This window comes from Erpetoichthys calabaricus, chromosome 15, assembly GCF_900747795.2.
Source record: "Erpetoichthys calabaricus chromosome 15, fErpCal1.3, whole genome shotgun sequence".
NCBI lineage: Eukaryota > Metazoa > Chordata > Cladistia > Polypteriformes > Polypteridae > Erpetoichthys > Erpetoichthys calabaricus.
This window is the reverse complement of record NC_041408.2, coordinates 27230362-27248582: the sequence shown is the minus strand read 5'-3', so window position 1 is coordinate 27248582 and position 18221 is coordinate 27230362. Positions and strand designations below refer to the sequence as shown.

The 18221-nt window shown below is 38.5% G+C and overlaps 1 protein-coding gene across 1 annotated transcript in view; it reads left to right on the top strand.

Moving 5' to 3' along the window:
• Positions 1-18221, top strand: part of LOC114666294 (kinesin-like protein KIF16B) — a 248908-nt gene that overhangs the window by 187191 nt on the left and 43496 nt on the right. Inside the window, exons 20-22 of the mRNA XM_028821120.2 lie at positions 7200-7370; positions 11868-11982; positions 14779-14829. Coding sequence (XP_028676953.1) covers positions 7200-7370; positions 11868-11982; positions 14779-14829 — 337 coding nt within the window. The remainder of the gene's footprint in view (positions 1-7199; positions 7371-11867; positions 11983-14778; positions 14830-18221) is intronic.

Genomic DNA, 18221 nt, shown 5'->3' with positions numbered 1-18221 from the left:
ATCACTTCATTCTGTTTTTATTTGTATTTTCCTACCATCCCAAGTTTTTCCAATTTAGGTTTGTAGTTGTATGCCCATTTCTCGTTACTTATTGCCACGACTCCATGCCAAACTGCTTTATTTATTGTGTTGGGATGTACAATTCTTTATTCTGCTCCTAGTTCAATATACATAAGCTTTAAGTTGAACAACTGTCATCATTGATGTAGATTCAAAGTGGGCAGATAAAGACTTAAATGTCCGAGCAGAGCATGCCTTCTCAGTCTGTGTATTAAGTATTTGTGTTTCACCACTGTCTGCTCACATCTGATGACATCCTGTACTTGTGGACTGAAGTAATTTTTTTTCTAAAGTAGACATTTGCTTGTAGCATTGTTTCAATTTGAAATGCAGCCTCTGGTCTTGTATTGAATCGATGCTAAAATTTTGGCATTGGTATTGATAACAGCTTTCAGGCCAAAAGTACTGGTACCAAAATGATACTGAAGCAAATAATGGCTAACTACCCCAGACCCCACCTTACCATCAGCACAGCACATCAAAAAAAAGAAGCTGGAGGTTATGATGGTTTGTCCACTACAGAGTATAAAGCATGCCAAAGGGGATGTGGTGGTTTAGGGGGATTGTCCCACACTGTGATGTCCATACTGCCTCATTTTAATTTTAAAACAAAATGATTTCCGTCTATATTTTTGTGTTTGCATTGTTTTTTTAAAAAGGATCCCTGACCATACTGAAACACACGAAAATGTATATGACATAGACCTTCAACTGTACACACATCGGTGGCAATCACAACGATGGGACTGTGTAGTTAAAAAGTTCAGAGCCCTATGAAATTCAGATTTATACAGTATGTGCTTTCAAAACTATCAGCATGCTTAGGACTGTGATAATGTGTTCACAGCATAGAAAAAGAAAACAATCTTTAAAGAGCTGCAGGAAATTATCCTGTGTCATGCTAATGTGCTGATTACAAATGAAAGTGACAGTCTTAAGAACTGGTGGCAGTCTTCTTATAAATGAATGAAAACACCACAAATTTTAAAACGATACTTAAGAAGAAGAAAAAGGAAAAGTGTTTAGGTCTGTGCTCATTCGTGAGAGGATTGATTATAACCAGTCCACACCAAGCAACCTTTGTAAAACTAACTCAAAATATTAATAAATAGATACAAATTTATTTGTATATCCATGCGTTTGTGTCTCTCTCTCCTGTGATACCGTGAACTAGGCTGAATTCTACACCCATCCACTATGTTAAGTGGATTATTATTAATTTGACTGTGGGATGCATTCCTCCTTACTGAACAGATTAAGTTTAAGTAATAAACACTGATTAGAGGCTATAAACTGGGCTGTTTACAATCTGATTTTCAACAGGCTTTGAATTTTGCACTACAGTAGTAACATTGCCAGCTAAGGATGCTCTGATCAGGTTTTTAAGACCCTTTTCATGTTACTTTCTCTCTTTAATAAACCTTTTACAATAAGCTTCTGCATAACCAGACACATAGAAGCCTTATGTCCTGTTAAAGTGTTAAATATGGTATTTTTATAATTAAACTATAGACCATAAGTATTAACTGTTCATTTTTTATTAACAATAAATTTCTGTAGGCTTATTGTTTAGTAGCCATAAAAACTTTATTTATCGAATTCCTTTTTATATATGTACTACGACTAATAAAATATGCACAAAATATTTATCCATTATACATACTGTATGGCATCAAAGAAAATAAAATGCTTCTTATAATTTACAAGCTGCCATATTGATTTTTTTTCTGTAATGTATCGATCTGAAGCAAAGCTTAATTAAAATAGTTTTCACCATTTCTCTAACAAACAAAATGATATATACATTCTCACATAATCAATTAATTGATATTGACAATTAAACACTGCTTACGTATAAATATACATGCAGTTATATACGAGTATTTTAAGCATTTTTAATCATTAATTGCAGTACAGCTTTTTTGCTGTTAAGATATACATTTACTATATTTATACAGGTGTGTTTATTCTTTTGTTCAGTGTATCAGCTAAACATTCATAATTCTTGAAGTGTAATTATAACTATGGATTACCATTTTAATAATGCAGTAGTTGTTTCTTACCAAAATATATGCTCTGTGATATACAGCAACAAATAATAAGCACAGTACAAATCTTTAAAATTAAATAAATAAATAAAAAAGCTTCAAATGATCATAAGTTGTCTTATCACCCAGCTACAAGGCTAACATGTTTAACTGGTTTATAAGTAAAAGACACATTTTACTATTAAGCTAACAAGTATATTTGTTCACTAAGTACCACCTTCAAATTTGTCTTTATCTTTTCTTTTTCTAATTAAAAATGTAAGTTGCTGCACTTAATACAAGTTTGCTGTCCAAACTCAAATGGTATCATTTTTATTAAAGGACAGAATAAAAAAATCTGAATTCATTAAAGTAGCTTTTTTTTGCTATTTGTCTTAATTGCTCAGGATAAGTTCTCCGATTCCCTTTTCTCAATTTATTACTCTGCTTTCTTTAATGTAAAGTCTAATATTTCAACCGTCTCTTGCTCTCTGGTAAAATAGGCCTTGACTTGCTACTCTTTGCTTACACTACAGGAAATTCATTGCAAAAAAATACTCAGCTGCCATAATACCTTGTATAAAGGAGCACTGCAACTAAATTACCATAAAGCTTTAAAAAAAGAAGTGGCTTAAAAGATCATTTGATTGAGTCTTTTGTTAATGACAGTTGGTTGAAAAGAACCGGTAAATAATTTGCCCTTCACACATGTGTGCAGCATTCAGACATTACAAAATGCAATGTAGATGCATACAGGTAAGCAGTAGAACAGCAGCTATGAAAAGCAGTTAACTTTTTTTTTAACACTATGTTGGAAAATGTTTATTTTCTTTGTCAGTCTAACTCCACTGTCCCTTCTCCTCACAAAAGCTCGTCTGTCAGTTCCTTCTCTCTGTCCTTTTCTTATACTAGTCTTTGCTGTCAGCCTTCTCAGATTCAGTGTTTAATAGTTTGTGAGATGGGTGTTGAGGAAATGAAAGCTCTAAATGATGCTTCAGTGGCATTTCACATACTCTCACAATTAAACAAATGATAAATAACGGCAAGCTTATCACTAGGCATACAATTCACATGAGTGTGGATAAACTTTTGTAATTTTACTACACAATCATAGAGTGACCCATGGTTTGATTAACATTGCTCAACTGTTTTAAAGGGGCCAGGGGAGAGCTTGTCCCCTACTGAGTCTACAGCTCGTCGGAGAGAAGAAGAACTAAAAGCTGAGCACAAGGTCTTTCAAAACTGTTTACTCCTAATACAAAAATTCCTGAAATGCTGGTACTATACCATTTTAAAAATTTAGGTTTCCAGTACCCGCTATACTGCATAACCCTATTCAAGTCAGGTCTATACCCTTTTGGAATTCAAGGTTTTCTGTTTTAGCATTATTAGCTTTCTAGTTGTTTTTCTGATTCTAGTTTTGGGTTTCCTGTCTTTGCAATTTGAGAGGTGCCTGTCAGAGTCTTAAAATAGTTTAAGTATTTTCTATAAATACAGTCAGGCCCATAGGTATTTGGACAGTGACCCGATTTTCACCATTTTGGTTCTGTACGCCACAACAATGGATTTGAAACAAAGCAATCAAAATGTGATTGAGAATAGACTTTCAGCTTTAATTCAAGGTGTTTAACAAAAATATTATATGAGCTGTTTAGAAAAGACAGACACTTTTATACATGGTCTTTGGTATTTGGACAGACTAACATAATCTTAAATATGACGATCATTTTCAATATTTGGTTGAAAATCCTTTACAATCAATGACTGCCTAAAATCTGAACCCTTGACCACCTCCAGGTGCTGGGTTTCCACTCTAGTGTTGCTTTGCCAGGCCTTAAAAATGTCTGTCTTCCGTTTGCTGTTTGTTCATTTCAGTTAGTGAAATGTATGTCCAGTTGGGTTGAGGTCAGTTGATTGAAGAGTATTCCACTATTTTTCATTGAAAAGTCCTTAGTTTGCTCTACTAGTATGTTTTTGGCTCATTGTTCATCTGTACTGTGAAGTGTCCTCCTATCAGTTTTGCTGTATTTGGCTGAATCTGAGCAGATAGTATAGCCCTGTATACTTCCGAATTCATCCTGCTACTTCTGCCAGCAGTCATATCATCAATAAATACTAGTGACTGACTTCCATTGGTAGTCAGGCATGCTCATGCCATAACGCTGTCTCTGCCATGTTTCATATACGATGTGGTATTCATCAGATCATGAACCATTCCTTTTCTTCTCCATACTCTCTTTCCATCATTCTGGTATATATTGATCTTAATTTCCTTTGATCAAACAGCAGTGTTCCAGAACTGAACTGGCTTTTAAAAATGTTTTCTGGCAAAGACTAATCTGTCCTTCCTATGCTTGATGTTTACTTGTGGTTTATATCTTGTGGCAAACCCTCTATCTTTACTTTCGTGAAGTCATGATTGTAGACTTTGACAATGATAGGTCTACCTCTTGCAGTGTGTTCTGTTTTGAAGGGGTTTTTTTTTCACCAAAGACAGAATTAATTATTCAATCATCCAAAACAGTTGTCTTCTGTGGTTGTCCAGACCTTCTGGGGTTACTGAGCTCACCAGTGTTCCTTCTCTTTAAGAATGTACCAGATGGTTGATTTAACCACTGTGTTTCTGCTATCTCTCTAAAGGTTTGTTTTGTTTTCTCAGCCTAATGATGGCCTTTTTTTTACTTCCATGGACAGCTCTTTGGACCTCATATTGAAAGTTCACAGTGACAACTTCCAAATTCAATTTCCACAGTTGGAACCAACTCTGGACCTTTTACCTGCTTAACAGTTAATGAAATAATGAGTTACCTACTCACACCAGGCTATTGATCAGCATGTCAGTCAAATGTCCAAATACTTTTGAGCCCCTGAAAATGGGGGTGGGGGCTGTGCAGAAAAATGTCTGTCATTCCTAAACAGCTCATACGATATGTTTGGTAAACCCCCTGAATTAAAACTTAAAGTCTACAGTTCAATCACATCTTAATTGCTTTGTTTCAAATCCACTGTGGTGGCATACAGAGCCAAAATTATGAAAATTGTGCCACAGTCCAAATACCCTAAGTTCTTGTCAATAAGCCGCGGCTTATCTAAGGAAAAAAGTTGTGAAAATGAAAAAATAGAATATCGGCTTATACATAAGTCCGGCTTATACATCCATCGCGGGGGTTGCGTTCCAGAGCCACCCGCGAAATAAGAATATCCGCGAAGTAGAAACCATATGTTTATATGGTTATTTTTATATTGTCATGCTTGGGTCACAGATTTGCGCAGAAACACAGGAGGTTGTAGAGAGACAGGAACGTTATTCAAACACTGCAAACAAACATTTGTCTCTTTTTCAAAAGTTTAAACTGTGCTCCATGACAAGACAGAGATGACAGTTCCGTCTCACAATTAAAAGAATGCAAACATATCTTCCTCTTCAAAGGAGTGAAGCAAACTAATCAATATGTCTGTTTGGCTTTTAAGTATGCGAAGCACCGCGGCACAAAGCTGTTGAAGGCGGCAGCTCACACCCCCTCCGTCAGGAGCAGACAAAGAGAGAGGGAGAGTTTGTTTTTCAGTCAAAAATCAATACGTGCCCTTCGAGCTTTTAAGTATGCGAAGCACTGTGCAGCATGTCTTTTCAGGAATCAGCTTTACAAAAGATAGCAACGTGAAGATAATCTTTCAGCATTTTTAGACGAGCGTCTGTATCGTCTAGGTGTGCAAACAGCCCCCCTGCTCAATCCCCATACGTCAGGATCACAGATAGTCAGCGCAAGATTGACAGAAAAGTAAGCAATCTAGCTTCTCAGCCATCTGCCAATAGCGTCCCTTGTATGAAATCAACTGGGCAAACCAACTGAGGAAGCATGTACCAGAAATTAAAAGACCCATTGTCCGCAGAAATCCGCGATATATATTTAAATATGCTTACATATAAAATCACAATTTAAATGACCGCTACGCGCTCGTGTTGACTCGGCGACGCCCAGAGCAGAAAGAACGCGCTCCGGCCGCTCCAACCGCGCCATGCGGGGAGTGAGAGAGACGGCAATATCTCACACTCTCTCCCCCCTTAAAGAAATTAAATGGGCGCGAGTGAGACCACTGACCTCCCTCCCTTCTATTAGTTATAGGTTATAGTACGTTCGGCTTATCCATGAGTCCGGCTTATCTATGATACGATTTTATTTTAAAAATTCGTATGATTTTTGGTCTCCGGCTAATACATGAGTCCGGCTTATAGACAAGAACTTAGGGTACATCTGTAAAAGTTTAGACTATATGTTTTTAAACTTGAACTTGCATTCTTAGTGTAGAGTTTCCCACTATTTTTTGCTTTACCTATCTAATTCTTGACTTTTTCTGTTAATCAAGCTTTATTGCCTTAATTCGCTTTTATGTTTAATATGTTTTAAACTTTTGCAAGTCTTTTTATAAACTTTTTTTCTTAGTGTAGGTTTTCATGCTAATGTTGCTTTATCTGTCTAATTCTTGACTTTTTCAGTTATTGAGCTTTATTGACTTAATTAGCTTTTATGTTTAATTAAAACCTATCTTTGTTTACATGTTCTCTTATATATCATTTTTCTGTTTAAAAAAAAAAAGGCTAAATCTAGGATTTTGTTACTGCTGTGAATGAAAGCCATAGGTATTTTTTCAAGATATTGCTAAGATTCATTGGTTTAAGATTGGGTATTGCCTTGTTTAGTGTTTTAGGTAGTTCTGAAACCTCGATACCTAACGCTAAGACATTTCAACTTGCCGCAATCCAGAACGCCACTTTTGAACTCTTGCTGGACTTGCAAATATATGGCTTAAGAACTTGACTTAGTGAGAGACCATGAAATCAAACAGCTTGTTAAACTCTACAGTGATGTGACTAATTGTGGAATAAGGGGAAGGACACAGTGGCCCCTGGTACTCACTGAAGCTGGCTTGCCTCTTGAACATAACCACATCTCTGTGACAGTCAATTAAAATCATATGTCTTACAAATGCAGACCATGGAGAGTGAAATGCAGGTGTTCCCTGCTGGTTTTTTTTTTCCCCCCAAAATCTAATACTGCTGGAGGTTAATGTTCCAACCTGCAAAATTCAAATGTTATACTCTTTTCTTCTAAGGTTAGAACGTGGAATTCAACAGCTGAAACAAAAGATCTGTGAAAGTGACTGTGGTCTAAAGAGTTGCCTTGCCACCTGTGATGATAAACCAAGTCCTGCCAGCTCCCCCAGTGGTACCCCTTCTACTCCTAAGACACCTCAGTCAAAGTTGCTTGGCCTTGCTGATGACGGGTATGCTCTCTGGGTGTTTGGCTTGCTACTAGAACTAAAAGAGAGAGAGAGAGGGAGTCTGCTACCAGGGTTCCTTGAAAATTTTTAAATTAACTGAAAGAATTTCCAATAGTGGAGAACCTCAGGAGTTTGAGAAAAATGTCAAATGTCCTTAGAAAACACCTGAACATTTTTGAAGCTAAAAAAGAAAGAGTGAAGAGCAATTTTTTTACATGTATTTAACTTACTTGTGCTAAACATGTTGATTCTTTAAAATAAAAATGATTTGAAATTGAAAGTTTTGTTGAAAATAGACAAAATTGTCCTGACTTAATTTGCCATAAATAACACTCCAGGTGTTATTGCTTTCATATGATATTTCTGCACATTAATATGAGATGCACTACATACATTATAAAGAGAATCATAAAACGTGTGTGCATGTATGCATGCTACATGTTTGAGTATGTTTATCTGTGTCTTGAAAAATGATTCCTTAAAAAGAATAGGAATTCTAGATATGATGAAGTATATTGATGTGTAGCAGCCTATGTTTTTTGTAAGCCATATTTATCTTGTCATTAGTGTGTGACATGGCATGGTGCCATATTGATATGTTGTAATTATCTTTTCTTTGTTAATTTTTTCTCGGGTTTTTGAGTTTGGCCCTTCACACATATCAATGATAGTGTTATGAAAAAGTTTTTTTTTGCCCATTCCTGATATCCTCTATGTTTTAGATTTGTCCCAGTGACTGACTTTTAATATTTAAAGCATATGTAATATAAGATAAAGGAAACCAGAATAAACCTATCACACCATTTCTGAATTGCTGTAGTCATAAGTTATAAAATCCCAATACTGTGCATGTGAAAACATTAGTGCCCCAATAGCTTCTCAAACTGCTGACCAAAGTTAATTGTTAATTAGACTCTGCTGATTAAAAGCAGGTAGACCTGATTGCAGTCAGCCCTGAATCTAAAACTCATCGTATTTTGACCCTTACCACGAAACTGAAAAAGTCACCACAAGGTTTCTTCAAGAACACTATATCTCAGTCACAAAAATCCAGAAATGTTGATGGTAAAAGTTTAAACTCGCCAATCAAGAAAAATTGCAAAGTCATTTCTAAGGCTATGGGGCTTCGCCACACCACAATAAGAAATATTATCTTTCATTGAAGATTATCAGGAACAGTAGTGAATCTCTCCAAGAAAAGAACGGCCTGCTACAATTACCCTAAGGCCACAGCTACAATTCACTCAAGGATCCGAGAATATCCAAAGAACTACAGACCTGTCTACCCTCATGTATGAATAGGGGTGAATCTACTGTGAAACTAATGAAGCATAAGCTTCAGGGCCCCAGAAGTGACTTTAGTCCATATTGCTTAAACATTTTGTGTATCTACTTTATGTGAAGGAGTTTTTAAATATGATAATAATATCATCTAATACAATACAAAATAATAGTTAAAATATTTTTTAATTGAAATTTTTATCCCTCCGATCCATCCATTTTCCAACCCGCTGAATCCGAACACAGGGTCACGGGGGTCTGCTGGAGCCAATCCCAGCCAACACAGGGCACAAGGCAGGAACCAATCCTGGGCAGGGTGCCAACCCACTGCAGGACACACACAAACACACCCACACACCAAGCACACACTAGGGCCAATTTAGAATTGCCAATCCACCCAACCTGCATGTCTTTGGACTGTGGGAGGAAACCGGAGCGCCCGGAGGAAACCCACACAGACACGGGGAGAACATGCAAACTCCACGCAGGGAGGACCCGGGAAGCGAACCCGGGTCTCCTAACTGCGAGGCAGCAGCGCTACCACTGCGCCACCGTGCCGCCCCATCCCTCCCATAACATAATTTTTATTCACACCAGTGACTTTAACATGTGATTTAATCCAGTACAGCAATTCTGATCAAAATCTGAGATGTAGAGGTTAACTTTTTTTTATAAATGTGTAGTGATTTGTCATGGAATCAGTCAATGAAGAACACAGCTATGGTTACCCAGACCTCTGCTGGTTGCAAAGGGGCCCTTATAACTATTCAAGCTTCAGGGCCCCAAAAGTGTAGGTGCTCCACTGGCTAAGGGTGTGCTCATGACTCCAAGATAGAAAGGGACTGAATAAAAATTTGATTTGTGAGGGAGTAGCTAAGTGTAAACCTCTTATGTAAACAAATAACTTCATTGATCTTCTTGCATTCACAAAGAAATGCCTAGATGATCCCCAAGCCTTTTCTTGTTGTCAGATTTTTATTAGAATATTAGAAACAATAAAATGAAGCTCAGCAGACACAAGATAAACTTTACAGTGAAATATATATATATAGTAAAATAAACATTGCCAAGATAACCTAGTGTCATCCCCGGAGAGCCAGACAAGCACAGGTCTAAGTAGAGAGAAAAAAGGAAAGCTAGGCACTAAAGCATTGCTATCCAGCCCTCCACCAATCTGAAAACAGATATGCATTCAGCAGTGGTGATGTGGTGAAGGTTAGAGAACTAAATTGGGTTTCCAGTGAATAGGTGAAAGGATTATGGGTCTTCATATCTGGAAACAACTGCGAGCTTGGCAGCAGCGGTGCCCAGGGTGAGAAGCTTTCATTGGAAAGGTAAGGGAGAGGAGAGAGAGAGCGCAGAAGCATCCAGAAGCAGAAAAATATGCAAGTGGAGACAAGTATTTGCATAGAAAGGATCTTGGTGAGAATGCTAAAGACAAAAGTACAGAGAAGAAAAAACAGGAGGACAGCCCTAAAACATGTGAATGAATATGCTGTGAACTTTTAGAGAGCACAGATGACTCTGAGTGGTCTCATTGAGCTTCATGCTAAGAGTTTTCAAGGTGTAAGATACAAATCAACTACATTCAGTCCTCAACAGTCATGTGTTTATCTTTCGTGACTACAAATATTTGCACAATGTTACTTGTAACCTTTCTTACTTTTGCATTGTCAACCTTGCACAGATCTGTTCCGAACCAAGGTTGAATGTTTATTGAGATATACTTTTGGATTTCCAAAGAAAACTAGATAAACTAATATCAGTTCAAAATATCAGTGGGAAACAATGTTCTAACACTATTAGAATGGGGCACAACATTTATAATAACTATTATTAAAAAGAAAGGAAGAATAAAAGAAGAGCAACTTAGTGATTAAGGGAATTCCTAACCTCATTGAAACACACACAACAGTATTTTCAAAAACCTGTATGAAACTCCAGATGCATTTAGTTCCAATTATTGCTGCTAAAGGTGCTGCAACCAAGTATCGGAACTCTGTGGGCAATAACCCTTTAACATTGGTGATAGGGATGTTGGAAAACTGTGTTCCTTGGATAAAGAAAGTTGTGTTTTAAAAGCAATTGTGTGTTCACTTAGGTTTCCTGTCTCTGATATTGTATTTTCTCTAAAGGTCTGAGATCATTCATTGTGTATAATATTTTAAAACAGAGGATATTACGAAGAGGGCAAATACTTTTTACAGCTCTGTATTTTGAGCCATAAATAATATATAAATATTAGAAAAGGATATTAGTCAGTGAAAAGGTATGCTCAGTATGGTTGCTGCTCAGTTAACCTTTGGCAGTCTAATTTAATGTAATGTGTCGAGATAATGTCAGCATTGAGCCATACTATAAATAAATTTAAATATTATGCTTTGGAGAGGTGCATGTTTGAAGAAGCCATTAGTTTGAGCTATGGCTCACTTTATGTTGATAATATACAGTGTATCATTATATATGTGTTACAGTCAAAAGTTTTAAGATTGCTCTGTGTCACGTTTGTTGATTGCAGGCTATCTATACATGGTGTTACCTGCAATAGCATAAAAGCTCAGTCTATAGCACTAGGCATTCTCAGAAGTTGTTTAGTGAGGTCTAAAAAAGATATCCAACAACAACAATAGGCAAACATCAGATTTTGCCAGCTTCTCAATAACTTTGCAACAGAAGTGTTACAGATGTGACAGTGGGCACTTGGTGCCCAAATACATAATCAAACCATTGTGTTTGCCTGGCATCAGATTCTACTGCCTGATGGTTCCCCTGTGCACTGCTTTGTGCTTGTCCAACAGCAATCATTGTCCAGATTGATTCATGCTGTAATGTAACCCTCAGCTCAGTTACTAGCAAGGATTATGATAAGAGGTTCTCCTTGAGAGATGTACATGCCTTCATGGCTACCATCCAGAATTTAGCTGAGTGCACAGTGAGCCTTGCTTTTGTTTGACGTCTTTGACAGGTGGCATGTCACACCCCTCTGTCTCATGAGAGGATCTATCCTGTGCTTGGCAGCATCATGGGCCAGATGGCTGAAAACCTGTGTTGTATTTGACCCATGTAGGTTGGGAACAAATATGGTGTAGTGATCTGTTAAATGACTTGTATTATTTTACTTGGATACAGTTGATCTCAGTTAGAAGATGATCTCATTTTACTTATGGAGTGCATGTCTTCCTTTGTAATAAAATGTGTTGTTCTTTTGCCATGAATTAGGATTAATGCTTACATTGAGCAGGAAGTTCAGAGAAGACTCCAGCAGCTCAGTCAGATGAACGGGGACAATTGTGCTATTGATCTGTCGTTTTCACCTGAAGCTGGAAACACACAGGTAAAGTAAACAAAAGGATGAGTAAGTGTTATATTTAAAGGATAGCTAGATACAATTTAGTAGATTTCACAGAAGTGGCACACTGGTAAATTACCCTAGGCTGGCACTGCCTTGCAAAGATCAAATTGAACTTGACAGAATGCTTCTGTGTGTCCAGAATGCCAGTTCCCATGTACAGTGGAACAACGGGTCACGACCGTAATTCGTTCCAAAACTCTGGTCGCAACCCGATTTGGTCGTGACCTGAAGTAATATTTCCCCCATAGGATTGTATGTAAATACAATTAATCTGTTCCGGAACTTACGAACTGTATGTAAATATATTTTTTTTAAAGATTTTTAATCACAAAAATAGTTAATTATATCATAGAATGCACAGTGTAATAGTAAACTAAATGTAAAAACATTGAATAACACTGAGAAAACCTTGAACAGAGAAAACCAACATTGCAAGAGTTCAAGCTATATAGTTTTAAGCACAGGGAAAAAAATGAACATTTGAAAAATCCGTAATTTATACAAAAACTAACCATAACCAAGAAAACTAACCTTGCATGAATCGAGTTCTGGCATGAAGAAAGTGAGGAGGAACTGGGTGGAGAGGAGATTACAGTTTTGAGGTAAAGTCTGTGATGATGCGGGTTTGCTGCATGCTTCCATCTCGCTTCCGGGAGCCCTTAAACCCGTCACCGTCGGTAATGTTACCGATGAACACGACAGTGAGGCACTACAGTGGAGCAAGAGGATGGTGCAAAAAGTGTCAAGTGCTTTTATTAAAATCAACAAAACAACAACCAAAAACAAAGTCCAAATTAAATAAAGTGCAGTGCTTTCAGAATCCTTCAATAAATAAATGATCCCATAAAAACAGAAGTGAAGTGGAGGTTAAAATCCAATAGAAAAAAGTCTTCATTAAATACAACGAGGTTAAAACAATACTGGAAGCAGTCTCTCTAAAAACAAGCCAGGTGCATTCTTTAACTTGTGACCCCCGCTGCCTTCTTGGCCTTACGTGGCCAGCCGTCCTCCTTCTGGTCACTCTAGCTCCTTGATCGCTCAGCTGGAGCGACCGCTTCCTTCTGCCCCACCGAGTGTGGGTCAGACACCCCTGCTTGGGCTCAGTGTCCAGCTGCCTGCCTGCGAGCACGCACTCGCTCACACCGGTTCTTTCCACACTGCTTCCTGCTTACTTCCTCACTCTGCAACCTCCGTCTTTCTTTTCTTTTTCCTCCCTTTAGTCGCCTTGTGCTTCTATTTATGAAGAGGACATGGCAGCTGTAGCGTGGCGATTATTTATTTAAAACTGGCCTCTTGACGTGAGCTGTGGGACCACAAAGTCCCTCTGCGCGATGCAGTCCAGATCGAATTATGCAGATACAGATCGTCTGGATGACTTTGATTTATGCAGGGATGATTCCAGTTCGGCGCGAAGACGATTCTTCATGTCATTAGTTTGCACACTTCTCGATGGTCCGGGATTTTTCGGGTGATTTTCTATGTAATAAACTTAAGTTATAGCGTAATGAAAATTGCATAATTAGATCTGGACCACCCTATACTGTACAGGGAGAGACTGAACACGTGCGTAAATCACCGGTGCGTATGAACCGGAAGGGAAACGAAATAGAGCACAAAGAGTTCACAGCGAATGCACAGGGAGAGACTGAACACGTGCGGAAAGCATCGGCGCGTACGAACCGGAAGGGAAACTAGCTTGTTCATCACCCAAGTGTGTGGTCGTGAACAGATGCAAAAGTTTGGCGAACTTTTTGGTCGTTACCCGATTTGTACGTGTTCAGAAATGTTCGTGACCCGAGGTTCCAGTGTACTTTCCAGCAATAATTTCTGCTTTCCATGTGTTCTGTGGACAGTTGTGCTGTTATCAGGAGGCACAGCTGTTGATGGTGAAAGGTTATGTAACATTAGATGATGATGGCTGACCCAACATAATGCAGCTGCTGCTTTACGCATCCTGGAAATGTTTCACTGTGTTTAAAAGTTAAGCTGTAGTGGAGTTAGTGACGCTGTTCTTTTACTCATTGTCTTCACAAAGAAATAGGTCAAATGCACATAAAGTGACTTCATAAATGAGATACCATAAAGTATATTTTACGAAAGACTCAAAGGATAAGTCTGAGTGTAGGTAAACTGGAAGCCCTTTTCTTCCTATATTTTGCTCCTACTTCACCTTCTGTTCAGCTACCTTCTTACAGCATTCTTTACAAATGATTGGGTATAACAGCTATTGTAGAACAATTGATAATGACAGTATTTTTATTATGTATTGATAAACATGTCTGAAGATCAGTAATGATTTTAGATTTGATAAAATAAGCTTGCTTTTTGATAGTTTATTGTATTAATGTTTGCAAATGACAGCAAAGTGAATTGCAGAATCTGCTTTTCATACCACTCTGCTGATGGGAAGATAAAATGCTGTCAGAAAAGACAAGCTTGCCTTTCCTTGCTCTTCAAGTCTGCCCATCCAACAAGGAACCATTGTTCCCCCTTGTTTATCTTGTCCTCTCTAACAAGCTGTGTGAGATGCGCCCCAAGGCAGAAATTCTTCAAAGAACACTGCGCTTTATTAGACACACAATGATACCTTTTAGGCTTCACAAGCTTCACTGATGGAAGTTGTTGACAGATTTGCAAGTCACTTTTGATCACTGCCGTCATTAACAGTCACCTACAGAGTCAAAAAAAAAAATGGCTGCCTTTGAAGAATAAAAGAATAAAGCTCTAACTAGACCTCTTTTTCTTTTTTTTTTTTTTTTTTAAATATAATCTATACAGGAAGATGAAAAGTCTCCTAATGGATGTGACCCACGTAAATTGAAATATGAGGTAAGTTTGAACTGGCATGCCTTTTATTTATATTTGGAAGATCACTGAGAGCGGCTTATTAAAATGCATGTAATGAGCCTGAATAAATTCATGCTGTAAGTTTGTGTGCCAGCTTGGAATTTACCATAATCATGATTCATTCTGATTTTGTCTTTGAGCACTGTGATTACAAAGGTGGTGGACACTTTATCTTGCTGTCTTGTTCACTTCATTTTGTTTCAGCAGTATCCCTTTTTTGGCATTTTGGTAGTCTTGAGTGGAGTATGGTGTCCAACAATATTCTGCCTCACAGGCCCTGTCACCTGGGTAGAGATTCTATGGATTTCTGCTGTGATTATCGTTCCAGCTCATTTGAGCTATCCCTAGGCTTGCCGTCTGACACATTGCCACTGCTGGCAGGTGAAAGAGTAGGCCATCTTGTATGCGTTTCCTGTGCTGTCTTTCGATATTGTGCTGGCCAGATGCACTGTACAAGAAAAGGCCATGGAAAAATGGATACTGCAAGAGGTTTTCTGAAAAATCAAGAGTCAAAGCACAAATTACATTTGCAAATTCGCCTGCTGTACTCTCTCTGCTCTTAGATATAAATGTGTGCTTAAGGATCAAATATTCATTCTTAAGTCAAAGAAACTTCTTTTCATGCAGACCAATGAAAGTCATGTGCCAAGGCTTCAGGTCCTGTGCATCCCAGAAGAAGCAGCTGCTTTTCTTGAGGCTACTGAAGAGCAAGAGAGGACAAACAAATTAAGTGAAAGTCATTGTTTCATGAGATCAGAAGATGTTTTTGTGTCACAGAAGGTGATGGCATCTAGTCATTCTGTACATCCGCAGCTTCTTTCGCCTTGTAACACTGGCAGTAATGAAATACATTTTCCAGAAGAGTTGTTGATGAGTTCAGTTAAACTGTTAGATTCTCTTTCTGTCCAGGGGGAAGAGACTAAGGAGCAGTATAACAGTTGTAATTGTGCAAAAAGGCAGAATGGCAGCTCTTTGGGGGATCGGCCAACTGAAGCCTTCCCACATATTTCTTCTAACAGAGTAATGTTTCAGAATTTGGGGCTGGAAAAGCCAGATGTACATAGACTGACTAAAAAAGCTCATTGGGAGCAAAGCACATCCAGAGAAATGCTGCTTAAGGATTGTTCTGAACATAAAGTACTGGAAAATAATTTAGGTCTCAGAATCGTTGAAGCCACTGGACTGGGCTCTGTTGTGAGTCAAGTGTCTCGTGCATATGGGGATACTCGTCGCCACTTGCACAACAGCAGGAAGTTTCTTAGTCAGCTAAGGGAAGGCCGTTGGTGGAATTCAGCCCTTAGTGGCTTCCCCTTTGTGCAAAGGATGCAATTTGAAGTCAGCATGACAGAGAATATCCATGTCTCTGAACTGGCAGTCCACAGCAAGTCTTGTACTTCAATACCAGAGTTAAGCATTTCAGGTGCCTTGTCACCAGTTACTCTGCCAGGAAGGGAGTCACTACATTACAGAGGCAGAAGCTCAGTGTCTATGTACAAAATAGGAGAATGTCAAGTGCTGCACCAGCGTCTGATCACATTTCCACCCGAACTCCAGAAGCTTCAGTGTCTCCCATTATTCAGATTACTGCAGCATCTGACCTGCATTGCACCTGAGGTTGTTGAATCCCATGCTCATCTCCATCAAGTATGTTGGCTAGCAGCAGCTAATTGTAACTGTCCCTGGCCACAAGCCGCTTGCATCATATTTTCTTGCTCAACTCTCCTAGCTGTCATAGCTAACCCTGAACCAGTCTTCCATGTGCTTCCACTACAGAATATCCAAGAAATTCAGGTGGGATTTGCAGGGCAGAATGTCCGAATATTAGGATCTACAGAAGATACAATTCTGACCATCTTTACATACAATAAGCATCTTACTCAAGTCTTGTGCCGGACCCTGTTGAAAATGTTGACTTGTTATGACGATGAATCACCTCCCCTGAACCATGCCCTCCTGAAGGAGGATCTGCTGCAGCTTTCTAGAACGTGGAATTTTGAAACACGTGACCTGATCCTGAGCAGTGGTGTACATCTTAGCTGCAAATTCACCAAGACACTGGCTGACCTAGTGTGCATGTTGCATGCAAACATGTCAGGCAAGAAACCTCCTCTAGGGCATGTCAATATACTTTTTTATGTCAGCACGGTGGTTGAGATTGCTGCTTCCTCTGATCTCATGTCTTTTGTACTGACTGACACTCATATTGGAGTTATGCAAGAGGATAGTGTGTTTTATCCAATTCCAACTACCATGTCACTTCATCCGAAAAGGCCTCAATTTGAAAAGACCATCCTGCGTCATCGTGCAGACCTAAGGTGTGTTTTCATGACCACAGAATTCAACCTGCCCAAAATTGAACTCTTTTTTGGCAGGAAAGAAGACACAGATCAGACTCTGAGTTGGTTGGTCAACACACCACCTTCTGCTGACAATTTGGAGGTCTGGAAACTTACCATTGGTACTGCAGAAGAGGCCACCTTCCTGATTAACAACTTATTAGGTGTACAGGAACAAGTCAGTAAAAAGTGAAATCTCAGAGCGTTGGAGCTTCTTTTGAGAATCTTAGTATTAAAACATCATTGACATCGGAGAAGGCAGCAACAGAACTCAAGGTCATCTTGGTGCAAACAGCCAACACCCTGTCTTTAGGCTTCCATATCATGGCAGGAAAAATTAGATTTGAATTTCTATTTCAGCCTTTCCATGGGGAACATATTAATGTTGCTTTTCAAAACACTTGTCATCACTTGTACCTATTCATTAAATGCAGAACATACAGTATATGTGAAACTGTTGTTCATTGATGTTGCATATGTTTTTGGCCATCAGGCAGAAGAGTTTCAGGTTGACTAAGATGGGTGGGCACAGTCTAGGTTTTAAAATTCCACTGTTTTTTTGTCATTGTGCCTGTCTAACTAATAAATACCTGAATGCCTCCTTTTGTGTTGTTATGTTGCACCCATCATGCCACTTATTTTTTCATTGCTTTATGTGGAAACATTATGTTTTGTTTTTTTTTAACTGCATACTTGTAAGTTTATTTTTTGTTTATTTCTGGATTTGTATATAGAGAGAATGTGTGTACTGAATTTTTTTTTTTTTTAATTCTGCCATCCAGGATTATATATTACCCAGGTATATGCCATCACTATCTCAAAAGGGAAGGTTGAATTTAAAGAGGGCTGAAAGTAAAAATGCATATCTTCAGAAAATGGACTTGGCTGTCTTTGTCGGAGGTGGTATTCTGGTTCTCCTCTAGACAGTGCTGGTTGTCTTTTGTTTGTGTCTGCCTGTGTCACTGTGTAGTTTGCCAGATGAACACAGTGGTTTCTCCCTGAAACCGTTCTTTGGAGAGATTTGTGCGGGTCAGGAGA